The 17,177-nt window shown below is 37.1% G+C and overlaps 1 protein-coding gene and 1 pseudogene across 2 annotated transcripts; one reads left to right on the forward strand and one right to left on the reverse strand.

The window, feature by feature from the left end:
- Positions 1–827: 827 nt before the first annotated feature.
- LOC135674578 (fructose-bisphosphate aldolase 1, cytoplasmic-like) lies at positions 828–4,371 on the forward strand. Its single transcript, XM_065184550.1, has 2 exons — positions 828–1,072; positions 3,040–4,371. Exons 1-2 carry the CDS (start codon positions 1,045–1,047, stop codon positions 4,086–4,088), a joined length of 1,077 nt encoding a protein of 358 aa, XP_065040622.1. The 5' UTR covers positions 828–1,044; the 3' UTR covers positions 4,089–4,371.
- A 549-nt stretch (positions 4,372–4,920) lies between these two features.
- LOC135674577 (uncharacterized) lies at positions 4,921–16,156 on the reverse strand (annotated as a pseudogene). The gene is made up of 14 exons (XR_010513652.1): positions 15,929–16,156; positions 14,510–14,565; positions 14,227–14,401; positions 13,949–14,050; positions 13,446–13,517; positions 11,963–12,079; positions 11,768–11,845; positions 9,941–10,003; positions 9,751–9,847; positions 6,913–6,991; positions 6,626–6,837; positions 6,226–6,371; positions 5,978–6,100; positions 4,921–5,311 (listed from the first exon to the last, which is right to left on the reverse strand). The product of XR_010513652.1 is annotated as an uncharacterized LOC135674577 (transcript).
- Positions 16,157–17,177: the final 1,021 nt, after the last annotated feature.

Raw genomic sequence — 17,177 nt, forward strand, 5'->3', positions numbered from 1 at the left:
CCCGTTCTAGAAGACTCGTTACGATAGAGGCTCGAGCTGAATGATGCTTGAGATGCATGAGTTGAAAAAAACCTGACTCATCCTGAAAGACCCACTACGATAGAAGCTCATACTGAATGATCCTCTGTGCACAATAGTCGAGGAAAATCTTAACTCTAAGTAAAAGGAAACAAAATCGAGAACTTAAACGTAGAAAAGTTGATCTTAGGACTAACTTAAATGTTTGAGGGGTCGGATCGAGAAGTCTATCCCAACTTCGATTTTTGTGTATGTGACAATTCAAGAGAAAACATACGGGTCAAAATTACATAATGCTAAAAAGGACATCAATGATTATTTTTCTCTATAAAAAATAAAAAAAATAAAAAAATAATCTTCAATCTATAATTATTTAATTTTAATTTTATATAATAATAATATGATTATATTCTTGATGCTTACAAATATCATCGTAATCAAACGTGCTCATAAGAGGCATTATTTATGGTTGGTAGCAGGGAGGAAATTGCTGCCGGGGGCAGACTGAATCACCCGTGAAAACCGCCAGGGGTGATGCGATCCTCGCGCATATGAGTATCGCCTGGCCCGCCGCGGGAGATGACATCACCCGTACAAATACACGGGTGATTCAGTCATGGCGTTCGTGGCGGCTTCGTCGAGGCCCGCCTGGCCCGCCGCGGGAGATGACGCCTTGGCTACCAACTGCAACCGAAATGCCTCGTTGCAAGCGTGATGATTGGTTAGCAAAAGTGGGGCCGTGAGTGGGTAGGTGACATAGGTACGGTTACCAATTAGGTTTGGTGGTAGCCGAAGGACGGAGGTGTCTAACAGTTGGCAAGCCACAAGTTTTGCCTACATCCATGGCCCCAAACCCATCGCGAGGAGACCTCTGACCGCACTCGTCTCTTCCCTGCCGATCGCTTCCTTTCGTCCCTCCTATTTAACGCGCACTATCTCACTCCCAACTCTATTCGTCGCGCTCCTCCAAACGCTCCGTCTGTGCTTCTGGCTCGTTCTCCTTCCGATCACCCTCTCGAATCCAAGATGTCTGCCTACTGCGGCCAGTTTCACGGTATCCTTCCCCAGTTCCTTGTAAAAGTTGTTCTTTTCGCTTCTTTTGGGAACATCTGATGTACGTTTTCGGTTTCTTCTTTGTGGTTTTATGGATCTTTACCGATACTCTGGCACTGGATTTTGTGAAGATTAAGTTTTGGTTGGTTTGCTAGCTGGATTTAGACCTTCTAAGACGTGAGATGGTTTCGATCTGGAAAATTGTGTTGTTTTTGTCCTTTTCCTCCTTCGTACTTGTAAATGTGCCCTTTTTGTTATCCGTCTTCTTCTACTATGTTCGGCGTCCTGCCTCTTGGATTTCTGGCTTTTTGTCGACCGTTGGATTCTTCGAAGATTTGGCATATTGTGTTTCTTGTCCATGTCTCCTACTCCTCGTTCCGCGTGGAGCTAAAAAAGTTTCTTTTCTTCGTTTCTTCCACTTGCATGTTCCTACATCGTGTCCTGCCTCGTGGATTTCTGTATTTTTACGGATTCTTTGGGGCTGTCTTTCATGAGGGTCAAACTTTGGTTGGTTTAATTGGTGGATTTGAGATTTTCGTGGATCTGAATTGGCTTGCATCTGAAAAAATGTTTTTTTTGGCTTTTGGGTCTGTGTGATATGGTGTTTTTATTTTCCCCCATAGTTTACTTTTTTGTTTCCTTATTCTTTTCCTCCTAGCGTAGATTTGAAGCTAATAGTGAAGGAGTGTGTTCTTTTGGATAACTTTTTGTTTCCCTCAATCAGTATTATTTATAGCTCTACTCGATCTGATTAATTTGTCGATTATATGTAGTTTTATTGATCCTTTTTGCTGTTCTTTAATCTGAAATTCTCTTGGATTTTAGGGTTCATACTTGTTGTGTGAAAGCAGTAAGCATCTACATTACATTACTTTATGCCTTGTCGTATTGTTATAGAAGGTTCTTTGCTTATGGTCTTGTGAGTTACCATGTAAATCCTCTGTCCAACTTTAAAGAATCCTCAGTTCAACCTTTTCATTTCTCATGCTTTTCCGTTGATGTTTTATCTTTAAGTGAAAAGTATGTAAAAAGCTGTTCTGCAAATAGAAATTGTCATCATTTATCATCATTCCATGTGTAGCATATTAACGGCAGCTGTAGTTGTGAAGGCAAAGTTGTATCGAGGTTATGAGGAATAATTGGGAAGAGACATTATGCTCAATTGCTGCTGGTTCTGTTTATGCTGATTGTGTATGCATGTCTGGAAATCTGTGCCTGTTGGTCATTCTGGATATTGAGACATCTTTAGTCTCAATTAGATGACCGTAAATGCCAACCACTAAAATTGCATTGATGTAACACAAGTAGCTATTACAAAGTTTTTTATTAAAGACTACTGTATTAGGGCTGATATTATAATCATTGTAGGCCCCAAGATGATCTTCAACATTTTATCTAAGAATAGGAGGTTATATTTTTTTACTGTGTCAATCTTTACTGCACTATTGCTCTTGGAAATCTTAGTGAGACTCCAAGGTTAATAGTTGTTGCTATAAATTTTTCTTGTTTGTTTTATAATGAGCCTAAAGATCTTGGCTATTTGAATCTGCTTGAACTTTATGAAGTTAGTTTAGTTATGTATCAATTATTTTAAATGGTGGTCTGAATGTTTTAAGATGAGTAAATTGAGATTTCAAGTGTTGCCGAAAGCCTCCATGGTATATGTTAGTTTTACAATTAATTCACTCTTACAATTTTTGTATGCTGTTCAGAACATACATAGCAATTTATTCAAATGTCATCCAATTTCTGAAACAGTGCATGTTCTGCTCCATTTATTCTGTGTTGCTACTTGTAACCCTTTTGCTTTAAATTTCATATATTTTTTTTCTTGTATGCCTTTCAGAACATAGATAGCAATGTATTTACATATTTTGATGATAATTTCTTATCTGGTTGAAGGTCTGCCTTTATTCATGTTTTGTTCTTGGTAATATTGTATATTTAACTTTGCACTCCATATTGTAGATGAGCTTATTGCTAATGCTGCCTACATTGGCACCCCTGGGAAGGGTATCCTTGCTGCTGATGAGTCCACTGGCACGATAGGCAAGCGCCTTGCCAGCATCAATGTGGAGAATGTCGAGGAGAACCGTCGTGATCTCCGTGAGCTTCTCTTTTGCACTCCTGGGGCTCTTCAGTACCTGAGTGGTGTCATCCTCTTTGAGGAGACTCTCTACCAGAAGACAGTCGATGGAAAGCTTTTTGTCGAAGTCCTCAAGGAGGGTGGAGTCCTTCCCGGTATCAAGGTAGACAAGGGTACCGTTGAACTTGCTGGTACCAATGGTGAGACCACCACCCAGGGTCACGATGACCTGGGCAAACGCTGCAAGAAGTACTATGAGGCAGGGGCTCGCTTTGCCAAGTGGCGTGCTGTTCTCAAGATCAGTCCAAATGAGCCATCACAACTGTCAATTGATGCAAATGCTAATGGGTTGGCACGCTATGCTATCATCTGCCAGGAGAATGGTCTTGTCCCAATCGTTGAACCGGAGATCCTTGTTGATGGGCCACATGATATTGCAAAATGTGCTGAGGTTACAGAGCGTGTGCTGGCCGCATGCTACAAGGCGCTCAATGATCACCATGTCCTTCTCGAGGGAAGTCTGTTGAAACCAAACATGGTGACACCAGGGTCAGAATCAAAGAAGGTAGCTCCTGAGGTGGTTGCCGAGTACACCGTGCGAGCTCTCCAGAGGACTGTTCCTGCTGCTGTCCCTGCGATCGTCTTCCTCTCAGGAGGGCAGAGTGAAGAGGAGGCTACTTTGAACCTGAATGCCATGAACAAGCTGCAGGGGAAGAAGCCATGGTCACTTTCCTTCTCATTCGGCCGTGCTCTGCAGCAAAGTACACTCAAGGCATGGGCAGGTAAGGTGGAGAATGTCGAGAAGGCGAGGACTGCATTCCTCACCAGGTGCAAGGCGAACTCGGAGGCAACGCTCGGCACATACAAGGGTGATGCTGCAGGAGGCGTAGGCGTCTCGGAGAGCCTCCATGTCAAGGACTACAAATATTGATCATGCATGGTTGGTGAGTCTTCAAATAGCTTTATCATGTTGAGAGAATGTCAAGTGGGATCCAGTAGCTTTGTGTCTTTGCTGCTAAATAAGTTGCGATGTATTATGCCCTGAAACCGTTCAGGTTTTTGTTATCCGTTTTTGTAATATCTATCAACCATTGCTTGTAATCGGAAATATTCTGTGTTTGTTCAGAATATGTTCAGACTAATTCTGTACTTCCACAGAGTTTGTTCTAACATTCACTATTATTTTGATGGATAATATTATTTTTATAGCATAATATTATTTTGATGTTTTCTTTTTTTTTGATATTTGTGTTAACAATTAAGATTTTTTATCTGTTTTAAAAGAAGAAAAAAGAAAACGAAAACATGGTTAGGGTTTTCCTCAAAAACCACCTTTAGGGTTCTCTTAATGACAATATGAACTCTCTTAATGTGAACTCTATGGTCAAATCCTACCTTAGAGGATTCTATCAAAAGAAAATTCTTAGGTCACCAATCACTTGAATATATTTAGAACAATTGTCATTCTTCCTTCAGAAAGAGAACACAGAAAGCAGTTATTGTTCTGATCCTAAAGTGGATGAAACATAACAGAATAAATCAGGTTATTGCCAACAACACTCGAGGATGACGAGTTTTAATTACGTTCATGATCAGATGCTGAACCTGCAATTGAATCACAGATTCATGGAGATCAAATTATTTTGGTTGAAATGTCAAACCCATATGCTTACTCCTTGATAAGATACTGCAATGAGTCCTGCCCTTTTGCCGATCCAAACAAAGAAGTGGGCACGACAAACACAGAAAATGCTTACTCCATGGGAAGAAAGAAGGAAAGGATACTCCTTTTTCTTGTCTTAACGAAATGCTTGTTTCTATAGTGATACAATCAACTGGCATTGTAAAAATCTCAATGGTGAGCACGACCTGACACCATAAGAATCCATAAATTGAATCAGACCTTCGAAACGAAAAAAGGTTAAAGAAAGAACAAAAATACAATGTAATGCGTCAATTGTAACAAAAATTGGATGACTTTTACGCTGCACACTCAGCTGCTGGCTGTCATCCTTCTTTGGTTGGTGCCAATGGATAATACTTTCTTGACAAATAGCTAATAAATGAAGTACTACGATGGATCTGCCTTTTCCCATATAGCCTCTTCCATGCAAGATCAGAGTAGCTTGGGCCATTTGCTATGGATCTTTCGATCTGCAGTATCGTTCATAAGAAACACAAATTTAGAACTTGTCAGCTCCACGAGTCCCTATCTATACTAAGAGTGTAAAATAAGTTTCATGTGGTGATTATACTTTAATTTAAAGACCAATATCATTTAGCGCTTGAAATGTCATGAAACTACTAAATCCAGTATCCTAAGTCGTTAGTTGCTGCACATCATTGATGACAGTATGATTTATGAAACCTGTCGTTGACATAGGAATTAGGATCCAAAGTATATCAATTTACTTTGATTGTTAAATTCTCATGATCTCCAATTTTGCATTTTTCGGCTTAATCCACTATGAAGTCAGGCATATTTTTGTAAAGCCGGAACATCCAACAAAAATAGTGTAGTCCAGTCTGGAAAAAGGAGTACAACTTAATTTAGAAAAAAAAAAGGAGAACTTCAACAAGTGACCAACACTGAATGTTTAATAAAAAAAGGCATTTATAGATTTGTCACTACTGTTGGTGACTGTTTATCTGCAACCTGATTTCTAGATCTACACTTTCAATATCTTAAACCATTCAACCTAAGTATCTTAAGCTCAAGCTTCATTTTCTTTTCCTTTAAGGCAAAGCATAAGCAAATCCCACGCAATTAACTTTATTGTAAAATGAACAGGTACAAATGATAAGAGACTATTAATTTACCTTGATTATTTTCCCCTTTTCCAAGTGGTATCGGACACCAGACCAATTTATGGACTGTGAAAAACGTGAACGAATTGCAGAGATAGGGTACAAGAAGTTATCTACAAGCATCGCCAGAAATACCTGCTTGGCAAACATATAAATCCAACATAAGTTAAGTCACACACATTGCTAATCTAATACCCAACTATTCCTAAGAAACTATCAAACCTAGAACTATGAAATAAAATTGCAAGACAAATGCTTACAAGTCCCCAGTTATAAGATCCGAGTGAGACTGTTGGCTCTTCTGGAGATAACATGTTGCATAACTGAATCTCCAGCTTAGTCAAGTTCCACATTGACAGAAGTTCTATAACAGTGGATATAAGCAAGCAGCTCGCCAGTGACAAGCCTGAACACATACAAGTAAATACATCTTTTTGTATTATTAAGATAATAATAACAGAATATAAAAAAAATGAAGTTACTTAATGAATTTGTACATTGGGTCAATTGATTTTATAATATGTCCAAAGAACCTGGTAGAAAAAGTCAAAACCACCTCTTGACAATAAACCTTCTAGTACATCAATAGTTCAGAAATATAACCGTACAGGTCCCTATGGTTGACTAGGTCCTACTTCAAGGGAAAAATAATTGACTCACCACAAGATGAGGAAAATGCCTCACTGTATGTAGAACCACAAAATGGTGCTCTTACAAATGCTGCAAGATGTATTAATGCCATGACATATGGCCAGACAAATCCCCAGGATAAATAGCAATGTGTAGCGAACAAGGCACGGTTCATCAGCCAATTAACCTTTGATATGTAGGATTCAAGAACAAATGTTTGTTTCCTTAGGTAATTCCAGTATCTACACAAAAATTATAGAAGGGTAAATTAAAAGTGAATCAGTTATGGAAATTTTTCCGATGATGACGCCACAAACCTTGGAAAGCTAAGATCACTTGCAAGGGGATGGGGGAAGACAGCAACTGGTGGTGACCAAATAAGTCTGTTATGTTGTCCTGCAAAAGCATATTTAGTTAAGATTGATTTTAACACTATTCACTCATTTAAGCACTATTGGTAGGAGATGGTATAGAACTATAACAAAAACTCGAGAAAATCATGGCATGTGCAAGGCCAAAATGCTTGATCTTTGATCTCTTTTCAGAACGAATATGCTTTGAAATACAGCTGGAAAGATACAGTAACTCCAAAGGATGAAACATTCAGTTGTAACACGTTGGGTAAATTTCGAGCAACATCACTAACTTGTTTTCTCTATCCAAGGGGCCAATGAACATGAAATAAAGAGAATAAACATGGTTCTTGCCAAAAAAATTTGACGTTTTTGCATGATAAGAAAATATTAACCCAGGTGGGCAGAAACAACATATATGCATGAAATAAAGAGAAGAAAATTAGGTTTTGCCAAAATTATAGTATTCCAACATGATAAGAGAAGGTTAACCTAAGCAGGAGAAAACTATCAATGCTAGTCCCAAGCCCAGAGAAAAGGATGGAGGGTTGTGTTAGGTTATTGATAGTCAACGTAAAATTATGTCGAATCTCATAAACATATATCTTAGCTGAGAGACTAAAAGGAAAATTTTACAAGATAATTATTAGACCAACAATACTTTATGGATCTGAGTATAGGACAGTTAAAAAATAATATATACAAAAATATTTGTATTGCTGAAATGAGAATATTGAGGTGGATATATGGAGTTACTAGGAAAGAAAGAAAAAAAAAATATTTTTATCCGTGAATAATTAGGTATCACTTCGATAGAGGATATAATGAGATAAAATCATTTAGAATTATATAAACATGTGCTCAGGAGACATATAGATATGATAGTTAAAAGATATGAAATAATTAGTCTTAATGGTATGCAAAGAGTTACAAGAAGACCTAAGAAGACTTTAATAAAATTATAAATAAAAATTTAAATATTATTTAACTTAACTAAATATATGACTTTTACGAATCTCAGTGACGATAAAAGATCAATGTAGCCAACCCAAATATCTAGGACTCATGACTTTATTATTGTTGTTGTTATTGTACTTATTATTATGCTTCAAGTAGTTTCATACAAATTAGTTATTTTCCTAAACCATTGAGATACATATTGGTTTGGAAGCTAATTTTGATAATAATTAATATCTTAAACTTGATGTTACATTGATCAAGAAATGCAAGTCATACATGGACATGTATCCAAGGGTACAATTCAACGAGTAATGAAGGAGACACGACATGTACACAAACTTTTCATTGTTACATAGGACCTTTTTATTATAAACACAAGAGCAAAGGAAATCCCTCTTCTCATGATACAATGTAATTTATATAGTGCTTCACCCCTATACAAATCAAAATGCAAGGACCTAAATTGCAATACCAACCCTGCACAAATTTTCTCTCATAGTAGCCATGTAAACTAGTTTACAAGTATAGGACCTAAGCATTTACCAAGTATGGGACTACATCTTATGTCATCATTTATGATATCCCAGTTTGATAGAATTAATTAAATATTAACGTGAAGGAATATAAATTTACCTTGTCTCTCACAGCGATTTCAATAGGCGCTCAGGCGAGGCGAGGTGAGGCCTGAGCGCCTCATTTCATGTCCAGGCGACGCGCTTCAAAGAGGCACCGCCTGGGCGCTCGCCCGAAGCGCCCGATGCTTGGGCTCGGGTGAGCGCCCAAGTTAAACCAAGCGACCTCGATACTTTAGTTGGTTCAATCGAACCAACTAAAGTACCGATATCAACCTCCTAGCATCCCTCTCGCGACTTCCCTGACCCTAACCTTGCTCGTGATTCTACCGCCGACATTTCCTCTCCACTGTCATTACCTCTCTCCGCTGTCGTTACTCTCTACTACCACTGCTACTATTGTTGCTCGCCGCTGCCATTATCGTTGCTTACCGTTGCCATTGTCGCTGCTCGCCACTCCCACTACCGTTGCTCGCTGCTACCGTTGTCGCTGCTCCCAATCAACAGCATCAATCTTACTTTTACGCTGCGCTCTCGCTACCGTTGTCGCTGCCACTATCGCTGCTCGCCGCTGTTGTCACTGCTTGCCACTGTCGCCATTGCCGCTGCTCACTACTTGTCGTTGTTGTCTTACTCTTACTCACTCTTCTCACATCGACTCGATAGTATACTGTTAACAGTATATTAACAATATACTGTTAACTGCATACTAGTAACAATATTTTTTATTTATTAGATTAATAATATATTATTTTGATTTTAATACTACTAATTTTTATTTATTTGAAATTATTTTATTGTTTTGAATTTTAAGACTTTTTGTTAATGTGATATTATGATTTTGCAAGATTTTCTTAATTTAATATCATATTTTTACTTAAATAATTATATTTATTAATTATATTATATATTTTTAAATTTTAGTGCCTCGCTTTGCTCGGGCGAGCGCCTAACACCTCGGGCGCTTTTGGACCTTGACACCTAGCGCTTTTTAAATCACTGATCTCTCAGAAATATATGACAAGATGAAAAAATTTGTTAAAGGCTCATAACAGTGGTCATTTTTAATGTAATATTATTAGAGAAACAAATCATAATTCATACACACCTTTCCTAAAAATATAGCACTGAAATTGACAATATGTTTCACTTATGCATTCACAATCATTTTAACAACTATAAAGCACAAGTTCAGCAAGTAAATAATAAATAAAACACTTCTTGCAAGCAGGATGAATTTCACAATAGACTCAGAAGTCAGAATGATTACCAGCAATTGCTGCCAGGGTCATGTCATCCGAGTACCCCCCATCTTGAAGCCCACTAACAACTCCATACAAGTCGTTCCTAAAATCTTGAGCGTGCATCTAAGGATTAAAGACGATGTATAAGACATGCATATTTAAGCTTGTTAAGTTACATATGTATGTAACAAACAGTTTAAGATGCCTAAACTTTACCATCATGCAGCCTCCCCACAGAAAGAAAGTTTTTCCACCAGTTGCAAACCCCATAGAGCAAGGCTAAGATTAGAGAAAAACAATATACAAAGGTGAGTAAAATACATTCTGAAAATAAGTACAGAAGTAACTGGCACTGTTGAATTAAAAACAAGAATAAAAAAGGCAAAATGAAAATTCCATGTTGATATGTTTGTGGACAAATGTTGGTCATTCATAAACTACAAATCATGTTCATCAAGAATGTATAAGAGGCTTTAGCCTTGCAATCAATATAAGAGTAACTACTTAGATAATTCACCTATATGCTCCGACAAGACAAAAAAAGGGAGAAGTTGACATTGGATTCAAATACCAATTTGTGAAACAGAACTTACAGTCAAAGTAATGCACATCATATCTGCCAGAAATTGCCCACACTGGACAAAGAGGAAATAACATGGTCTAAGAAGCATATGCAGATGGAAATATCCCCATGCTTTCAGCTTCCTTTTCAGAACAAACAAATAGGGCACATAAAGGCAACAAGAGAAGGATCTCCAGAATTAAACAATAAAAGAAGACAAAATCAAGCTTTTTTTTCCTTGAAACTTTCTTATAGGAATGTTGAAATTGATCCATGGAGACTAGCATTATCTATGGTGGTTTATGGTGAAATTCATTGCTGGTGGAAAAAAATGATAAATGTAAATTTTAGATTTTGCTTCTGTTAAAATATATCAGATGGTGGAACACTTTTAAAAAGGTAAAAATTATCGATGAATTCAAGAAGAGCATTATGCTGTCATATCACAATGGGGACTTGCAGCTACTAGGAAAAGGAGAAAAAACAAAAGCATGAATCAGATGTTTTCGTAAGCAGCTAAGGATGTAGATCACACTTACAAGTTTGCTCATCTTCATGATGCAAATGTTATGGAATTAGAAAACAAGAGGATAGAAAAATGACCTATAAGAGGTCACTAATTTCATTGACAAAAAAAAACTTGCTTAAAGAACTGAAATTCTAGTTTTTTCACAGATAAGCATCTGATGCATGTGTCTAAGTGTTAGCATCACAACCAAGGTTTGCCTTCTTGGGTACCAGACCCGTTTCGATAATCTGCTGGAATAGTATGTACTATGTACCAGTCTGTACCGGTGTACGGACATACAGTATGCCGATGCCTACCGGTATTTTGACGAGGAAGAAAAAGAGAGTGAAGTGAAAGGGACGATGGAGGAACAACGGAGGAAGGAAGAAGGAAGAATAAGAAAGTAGAGGAGGAGAAGAAGTGCAGCGACAGCATACCCAGGAAGCAGCGACAGCATCATAATGGCAAAAAGGTAGTGCCGTTGCAGCATCGAAGCGGCGAAGAGGTGGTCCATGTGTCGGTCTGCATCTAAACAGGTACATACTGCCCATACACTAACGTTTCTGATAGTACAACAATCACTGATCACAACCATAATTAGTTCCATCCTTAAGACTGTTTCATGAAGAGACATTTGACAGTTTCATGCCTTAAGTGGAGGCATGGTCAATCACATAATATTTGGTTTAGTGGGCATTTTGTTTGGACGGTCAAAGGTGACTATAACTTCTGAACATTGGCAGAAAATGTCAAGCATTTAAATTTGGTCATAGTGGCTGGCTGATAGTGTAGCCAATTAGAAAGAGAGAACAAAAACAAGAAGCAATATATGTATGGGACAAAAATAGGAAAGATTAAATAGGCAAATGCTTTACATGGTAGCTAATGACCCATTCTGAAACTCATGACTCTGAAGAGGATATAAAACTTGATAAGAAATTAATATAGAATGAAAGCTTTAAAATACTCATACCATGTGATATTCATATATGCAGTAACTACCCAAGCTTCCTGAGGGCAAATCAAGAGGATATCCAGTTTGAATAAAAATCTGCAGAGAAAAAAATACAATTAATTTTGTACATGGAAAAAACTAAAGAGCATTATCGGCTGATTAACAGATAATAGGTGTGAAACAGTGATGTGCCAATTGCAACAAATTTAATACCTCAGGGTTTTTCTCCATTTCTGTTGTAAGGGCTCCTATTGATCCAGGATGGAGCCTAATGTCATCATCCAGGAACAAAACATACTTGCTATCTTTATGCATCCTTTCCACACCAACCTGCAATAGACTTGCACGATTTTAAAAGATCATTATGTTTTAATTCTCATTTTAGGGGACACGGAAACTAATTAATGGAAGATAGCATTTGGCATATTGAATTTGAGGAGAATCAAATATATTAAGCATGAAGGATACTCCTAAAACAGTTCAATACAAGATTGCCAAGGTATGTTATCCTATTGCAAATTATATATTTATGAACAAAACTGTAATGTTTTGAACTTATGCCTTTAACCCCTCACGATGTTTTTTTTTTCAATTAAGTAGCCTAGTTTTCTGAAGAAAATTTCTGTCAGCAGCCATTGAAAATTTTTCAAAGACTAGCCTTCTTTTAATCTATGCCAAGTTGAAGTGGAGCAGTTATTGTAGTAAAAAACCATATCATTGACAACAGTTGATGCGTAAAAAAACTACTGTTGTTGACAGTAGTTCTCCTTTATCAATAACACTTCTAACATTGTCCAAAACGAGGCTACTCTCAGAAATTATTTTTCTGAGATGAGGCTAGTCAAGAAAGGTCTTTCTGAAAATGAGTCTTATCAAGGAAAAACACCTCAAACAGTTAGCTGTTCATAGGGGGTTAATTCATAAGATATACTGCACAAACAGTTAGCTGAAAATGAGTCTTATCAGGGAAAAAAACCTCAAACAGTTAGCTTTAATGAGATATACTTTGCAATGTAGATGAAAAGCTATTTACAAATTTGCTGCAAGGCTCTTAACGCAATAGGGGGTTAATTCATAAGGGGTTTAAGCTCAGGAAAAGACATAGCACATGCAAATGCAAACACATTGAATGTGGACCAAGCGACAAATCCAATGGCTTCCTGATTTCTAAATTTTAGCAGGATGAGATCAACCGAAGACTTCCTTTTATCAATGAATAGGTCAGAATGTCTTGGTTTCTACAGAAATGACTGTAATGAGTAACCTATTAACATGGTATATTTAAAGTATTAAAAAACTTAGAAACAGAGTATGGCCAGAAATCATGACTTTCCAGAAAATTTTAGAACCTATGAAATGCAGGTAGCAGAAATGTTTTGGTTTATAGAAGTGAAAAATGATGTTGAATTAACACATTGCATAATCTTAACAAGGGTCATACGTGCTATGTTATTTTTAACTCCTTTTCGGAACTTCAGCAAAGTAATAAAAATTATACATCTTATATAATTTTATGTATACCACGTGGTTCAAAACTCCATCTTGTTATGAAAATGTTTAACCTTATGCCTCTTTTTTACTCTATGATATCAAGGGAAAACAAGAACAAAATTAAAAGCATAGATAAGGGAAAAGCATTGTTTAAATGGCAGTAGTCTCTTGTTAAAATGACAAGATCAAAAGTAGCTCTATGTACCAATTGATTATGAATCTTCTGACTGCATGTTTTTGACAGGCCAGCTATTACAATCTTCGCATCAACACTCTCCTGAAAATCATTCATGCAAAATTTTTGGTCAGGTATTTCAAAAGAGATTGATAGGCATCTAGAACAAGCAGTTAAAAACTAGTAGATAAATGTCAAAACCCATGCAAAATGAAGTTTCATTGTGTTTTTAACTAAATCGAGATAACATACATCACTGGATATGTTCTGCAGATGTCCATAGGTAGCAAAAGGTTACAGAATTGATAATTGTAAATAAAGGTCATACTAAAGAACATCATGTTTCTATTCTATATAAAAACTTCTGTGTCATCTAAGAACTCATGAGGTGAAAGAGAATGGATGTTAAAAAATAGCAGAGGCATATATAACTAGCATTAACATCCAAAAACTGCACACAATTGGCAAGTTGAAAATTGATCAAGGTACTGCCTCATATGTAAGAAGCAGAATCCAAAGGAATGCATATTTACCTGAAACTCTAAGATGAGTGAAGACACTGCATGGTAAGCTGGATCTTCAGCACTTTCAACTACAAAAAGAAACTCTAGAGGTCCTCCATAGAGAGAAGTAATCTGCATTCAAAAATTCAGAAAATATTTTAGTCTGTTGAAATTCCACTGGTATGAGAGAAACCATGTGTTAATAAACATGCAATGCAAAATAGATACGCCATAAATATTTCCTTGAAATATATGTAATATCCACAGTTCTAGCAAGGAAACTTTTTTAATAAATAACAATAACTCACTTGGGTTCTCCAGTTTTGCAAATTGTGTTCTCCAAAGCCTTTCAAAGGCATTATAACTGACACTCTAGGTAAATTCAGCTGAGCAGAGTGTTCAAGATCATTAATATCTTCACAGATGAATGCAAAGCTATTGCCATTTGCAATATTAAGCTTCATGCGCTGTATAACTCTATTCCTGTAAAGGGAAAGAAACCGCAACATGTGTTTCCATATGTCATATAACAAAAGGTTGCATACCAATCAAGTATCTAAAATTATTTTGCTATTGTTCGGAAAATAATACCTGACATAGGCAGCAAAGCCCCATCCAACAGCAAGAGTTAAACAGATTATACAACCCTACAAACAAACAAAAAAGGGTTGCTTTAGTTGTTTCTTTTACAGATTTCACTTAAAATAAAGAGCACATATAGCTGACTGTAAAGTAAAATAGTATAATCTACATATTTACAATAAAAGTAGATTGAGTTTCTGCTGCACATGCATCTCAAATGTGACAGAATGATAATCCCTTTGATGATTTGACAGGAGAGGACATCACACCAAAAAACTCAAGCCTTGATATTTCTACATCACTCTTCTTTTCCAATCCAAAAATTCAACATCCATTCATCATAAATTTTTAAAATCCTCCAAGTTGATCTATCTGTTCCTATCCATTATATAATTCTAAAGAAATAATCTACTTCTCAAATTAGTGTACCCTCTCACATTGTTTGATCTTCTATTGTTTGGTTTATCTTTCAACCATTCCACATTCTGCATTCAATGTTCTTGGTGGAAAATATTTCTCCAAGTCGCATATATGGATCCCAAACATTCATGATATATTTATCTGGCTCTTCTCCTGCATGTTATTGTCAATGAGTTCTATTCTTAAGCCACAAACTCTTGCAATTTTCTTTCAAGAAGTGTCTGAGATATATGGCATCTCATAATGAGTAGATTCTACAATAAATCATGTCTAGTAAACTCACAAATTGTTCACTTAGTAAGAAGAGTTTAGCTTCATATGAAGACGGGAATCCCCAAATCTTTCCTTTTAACTGAAATTAAAAAATTGTATCTATCAACTCAAAGGATAAATTAGTAAACAACGGCATTTGATATATGATCACCATCAAGTTTGTCATTGTTCTTACAAGACTCGTCATCTAATAATTTGATGAAGATTTGGTGGTCATCAACTAGATATTTGTACAAAAATAGGACAACATCTGCATCTCAGTGGCACTTTAGGAGCCATCAGCTTTATAATTTGACCATAGATCTATTCATTTTGCTTATTATACTCCAATAGAGTGAATGCCCAAATGTCATTAATAAATTACAAACATGAAATTGCAACATCCTCAAATTCACTAATTAAATATTCTTTGGAACCCTATCTAATTTAATTAGTGTTTCTCGAACACATGAAAGCGTTACATGCCAACTCACCACCTCTTCATCAAATACGACTCCTCCTTTACTGTCTACCAATGGAACCAGGATGAAATGGCCAATAATCTCTAAGCCGGTTCAAGAAGAAGACAACATGGTCCAGTCCGCGCATAAATGAGGGAGACACCAGATCCGTCAATCGGCATTGAAGGCGGAAAGAAAACAACCAAAGAAAAAGAAACAGGGCACACCCGGACGCCAAAAAGAATCGGAGGAAGAAGCAACCACATACCAAGAAGAATCGATCGAATGTGCCTACCTGGATCTGGATGAAGACGGCGAGGGGGCTGCAGCAAGCTCTGCTCGCCGCGGCCAATAACGAGTCGAAAGCCTCAAACGCCTCCATTTCCTCCCCCCTCTTTGGCGCCCGGACCCGACCACGGACACGAGCCCTAATCCCCCCGGTTCCTAATAAAGATCGAAGCTTTCTCGTCCTCTCCTCCTCTCCGTAGGCGAAATAAACGGTGGGCAGGAGGAGGAGAGACGAAAGAACTCTGGGAAGCCAATGTTGGTGTAATATATATATCTATTATATAGAAAGTAACGTCATACCGACGGAATATACGCGCATCACGTACGACATTCGATCCAGAGCTCCCCAGCGTCGCGTGTGATGCCAAGTAGGATGAGAACGCGTGGGTGCGCATCGCTCTTCGTACGAAATATTGGCGTAATATATATATCCATTATATAGAAAGTAGCGCCACACCGACGGAATATACGCGCATCTCGTACGAGATGCGATCCAGAGCTCCCCAACGTCGCGTGTGATGCCAAGTAGGATGAGACCGCGTGGGTCTACATTACCTTCATACATAATAAATTGGGGACCATTTCTCGAGGTGACCGGGGATTGGTGCGCGGCGCCGAGAAAGGAAGCCAGCGTGCATGGCGACACCCTCTTCGCCACGTGTAAACCCCGAATAGGAAAGCGGTTGATGAGAAGGTGCTGCTCGGCTGTCTTCGCCATTCAGGGTACACATTTTTCCACCAAGCAAAACTTGACACGTGCCAGGCAGACTACATTAAGAAATAGATATTACCTTTAAAAAGAAAAAAAAGAATGAGAGAGAGAGAGAGAGAGAGAGAGAGAATATTGTGTGTCATCATGGTGCTCAATGTCTTTAGAAATCAATGTTTAATGCATCGAAGAACATCATCATCTCATTGTTTCTTCAATGAGATGAACCTACAACCACTTAAAATACACATTTTATTACTATCTCTTAATAAAAGAAAAAATCTGTACTCATCAGAGCTTTTTTCCTCTTTTCAAAAATCAAAATTATCATAATTAGTATTTTACTTAATTTGGATTTTTTTTATTTTCTTGTTTATGTAATCTGAATAAGCAAATACTTTAAATCTGTTTACTAAATAATTAATATGATGTGAGCAAATTATATATATATATATATATATATATATATATACATATATATATATATATATATATATATATATATATATATATATATATATGTATATATAAGGGTGGTGAGGCTCTT

The sequence above is a fragment of the Musa acuminata genome, chromosome BXJ1-5, assembly GCF_036884655.1.
Source record: "Musa acuminata AAA Group cultivar baxijiao chromosome BXJ1-5, Cavendish_Baxijiao_AAA, whole genome shotgun sequence".
NCBI lineage: Eukaryota > Viridiplantae > Streptophyta > Magnoliopsida > Zingiberales > Musaceae > Musa > Musa acuminata.

Excerpts from the sequence above, each read along its gene's own strand:
- LOC135674578 (XM_065184550.1), top strand. The coding sequence starts at position 1,045 with ATGTCTGCCTACTGCGGCCAGTTTCACG. Across the intron at positions 1,073-3,039 it reads CTACTGCGGCCAGTTTCACG|ATGAGCTTATTGCTAATGCT; the intron begins GTATCCTTCCCC and ends TCCATATTGTAG.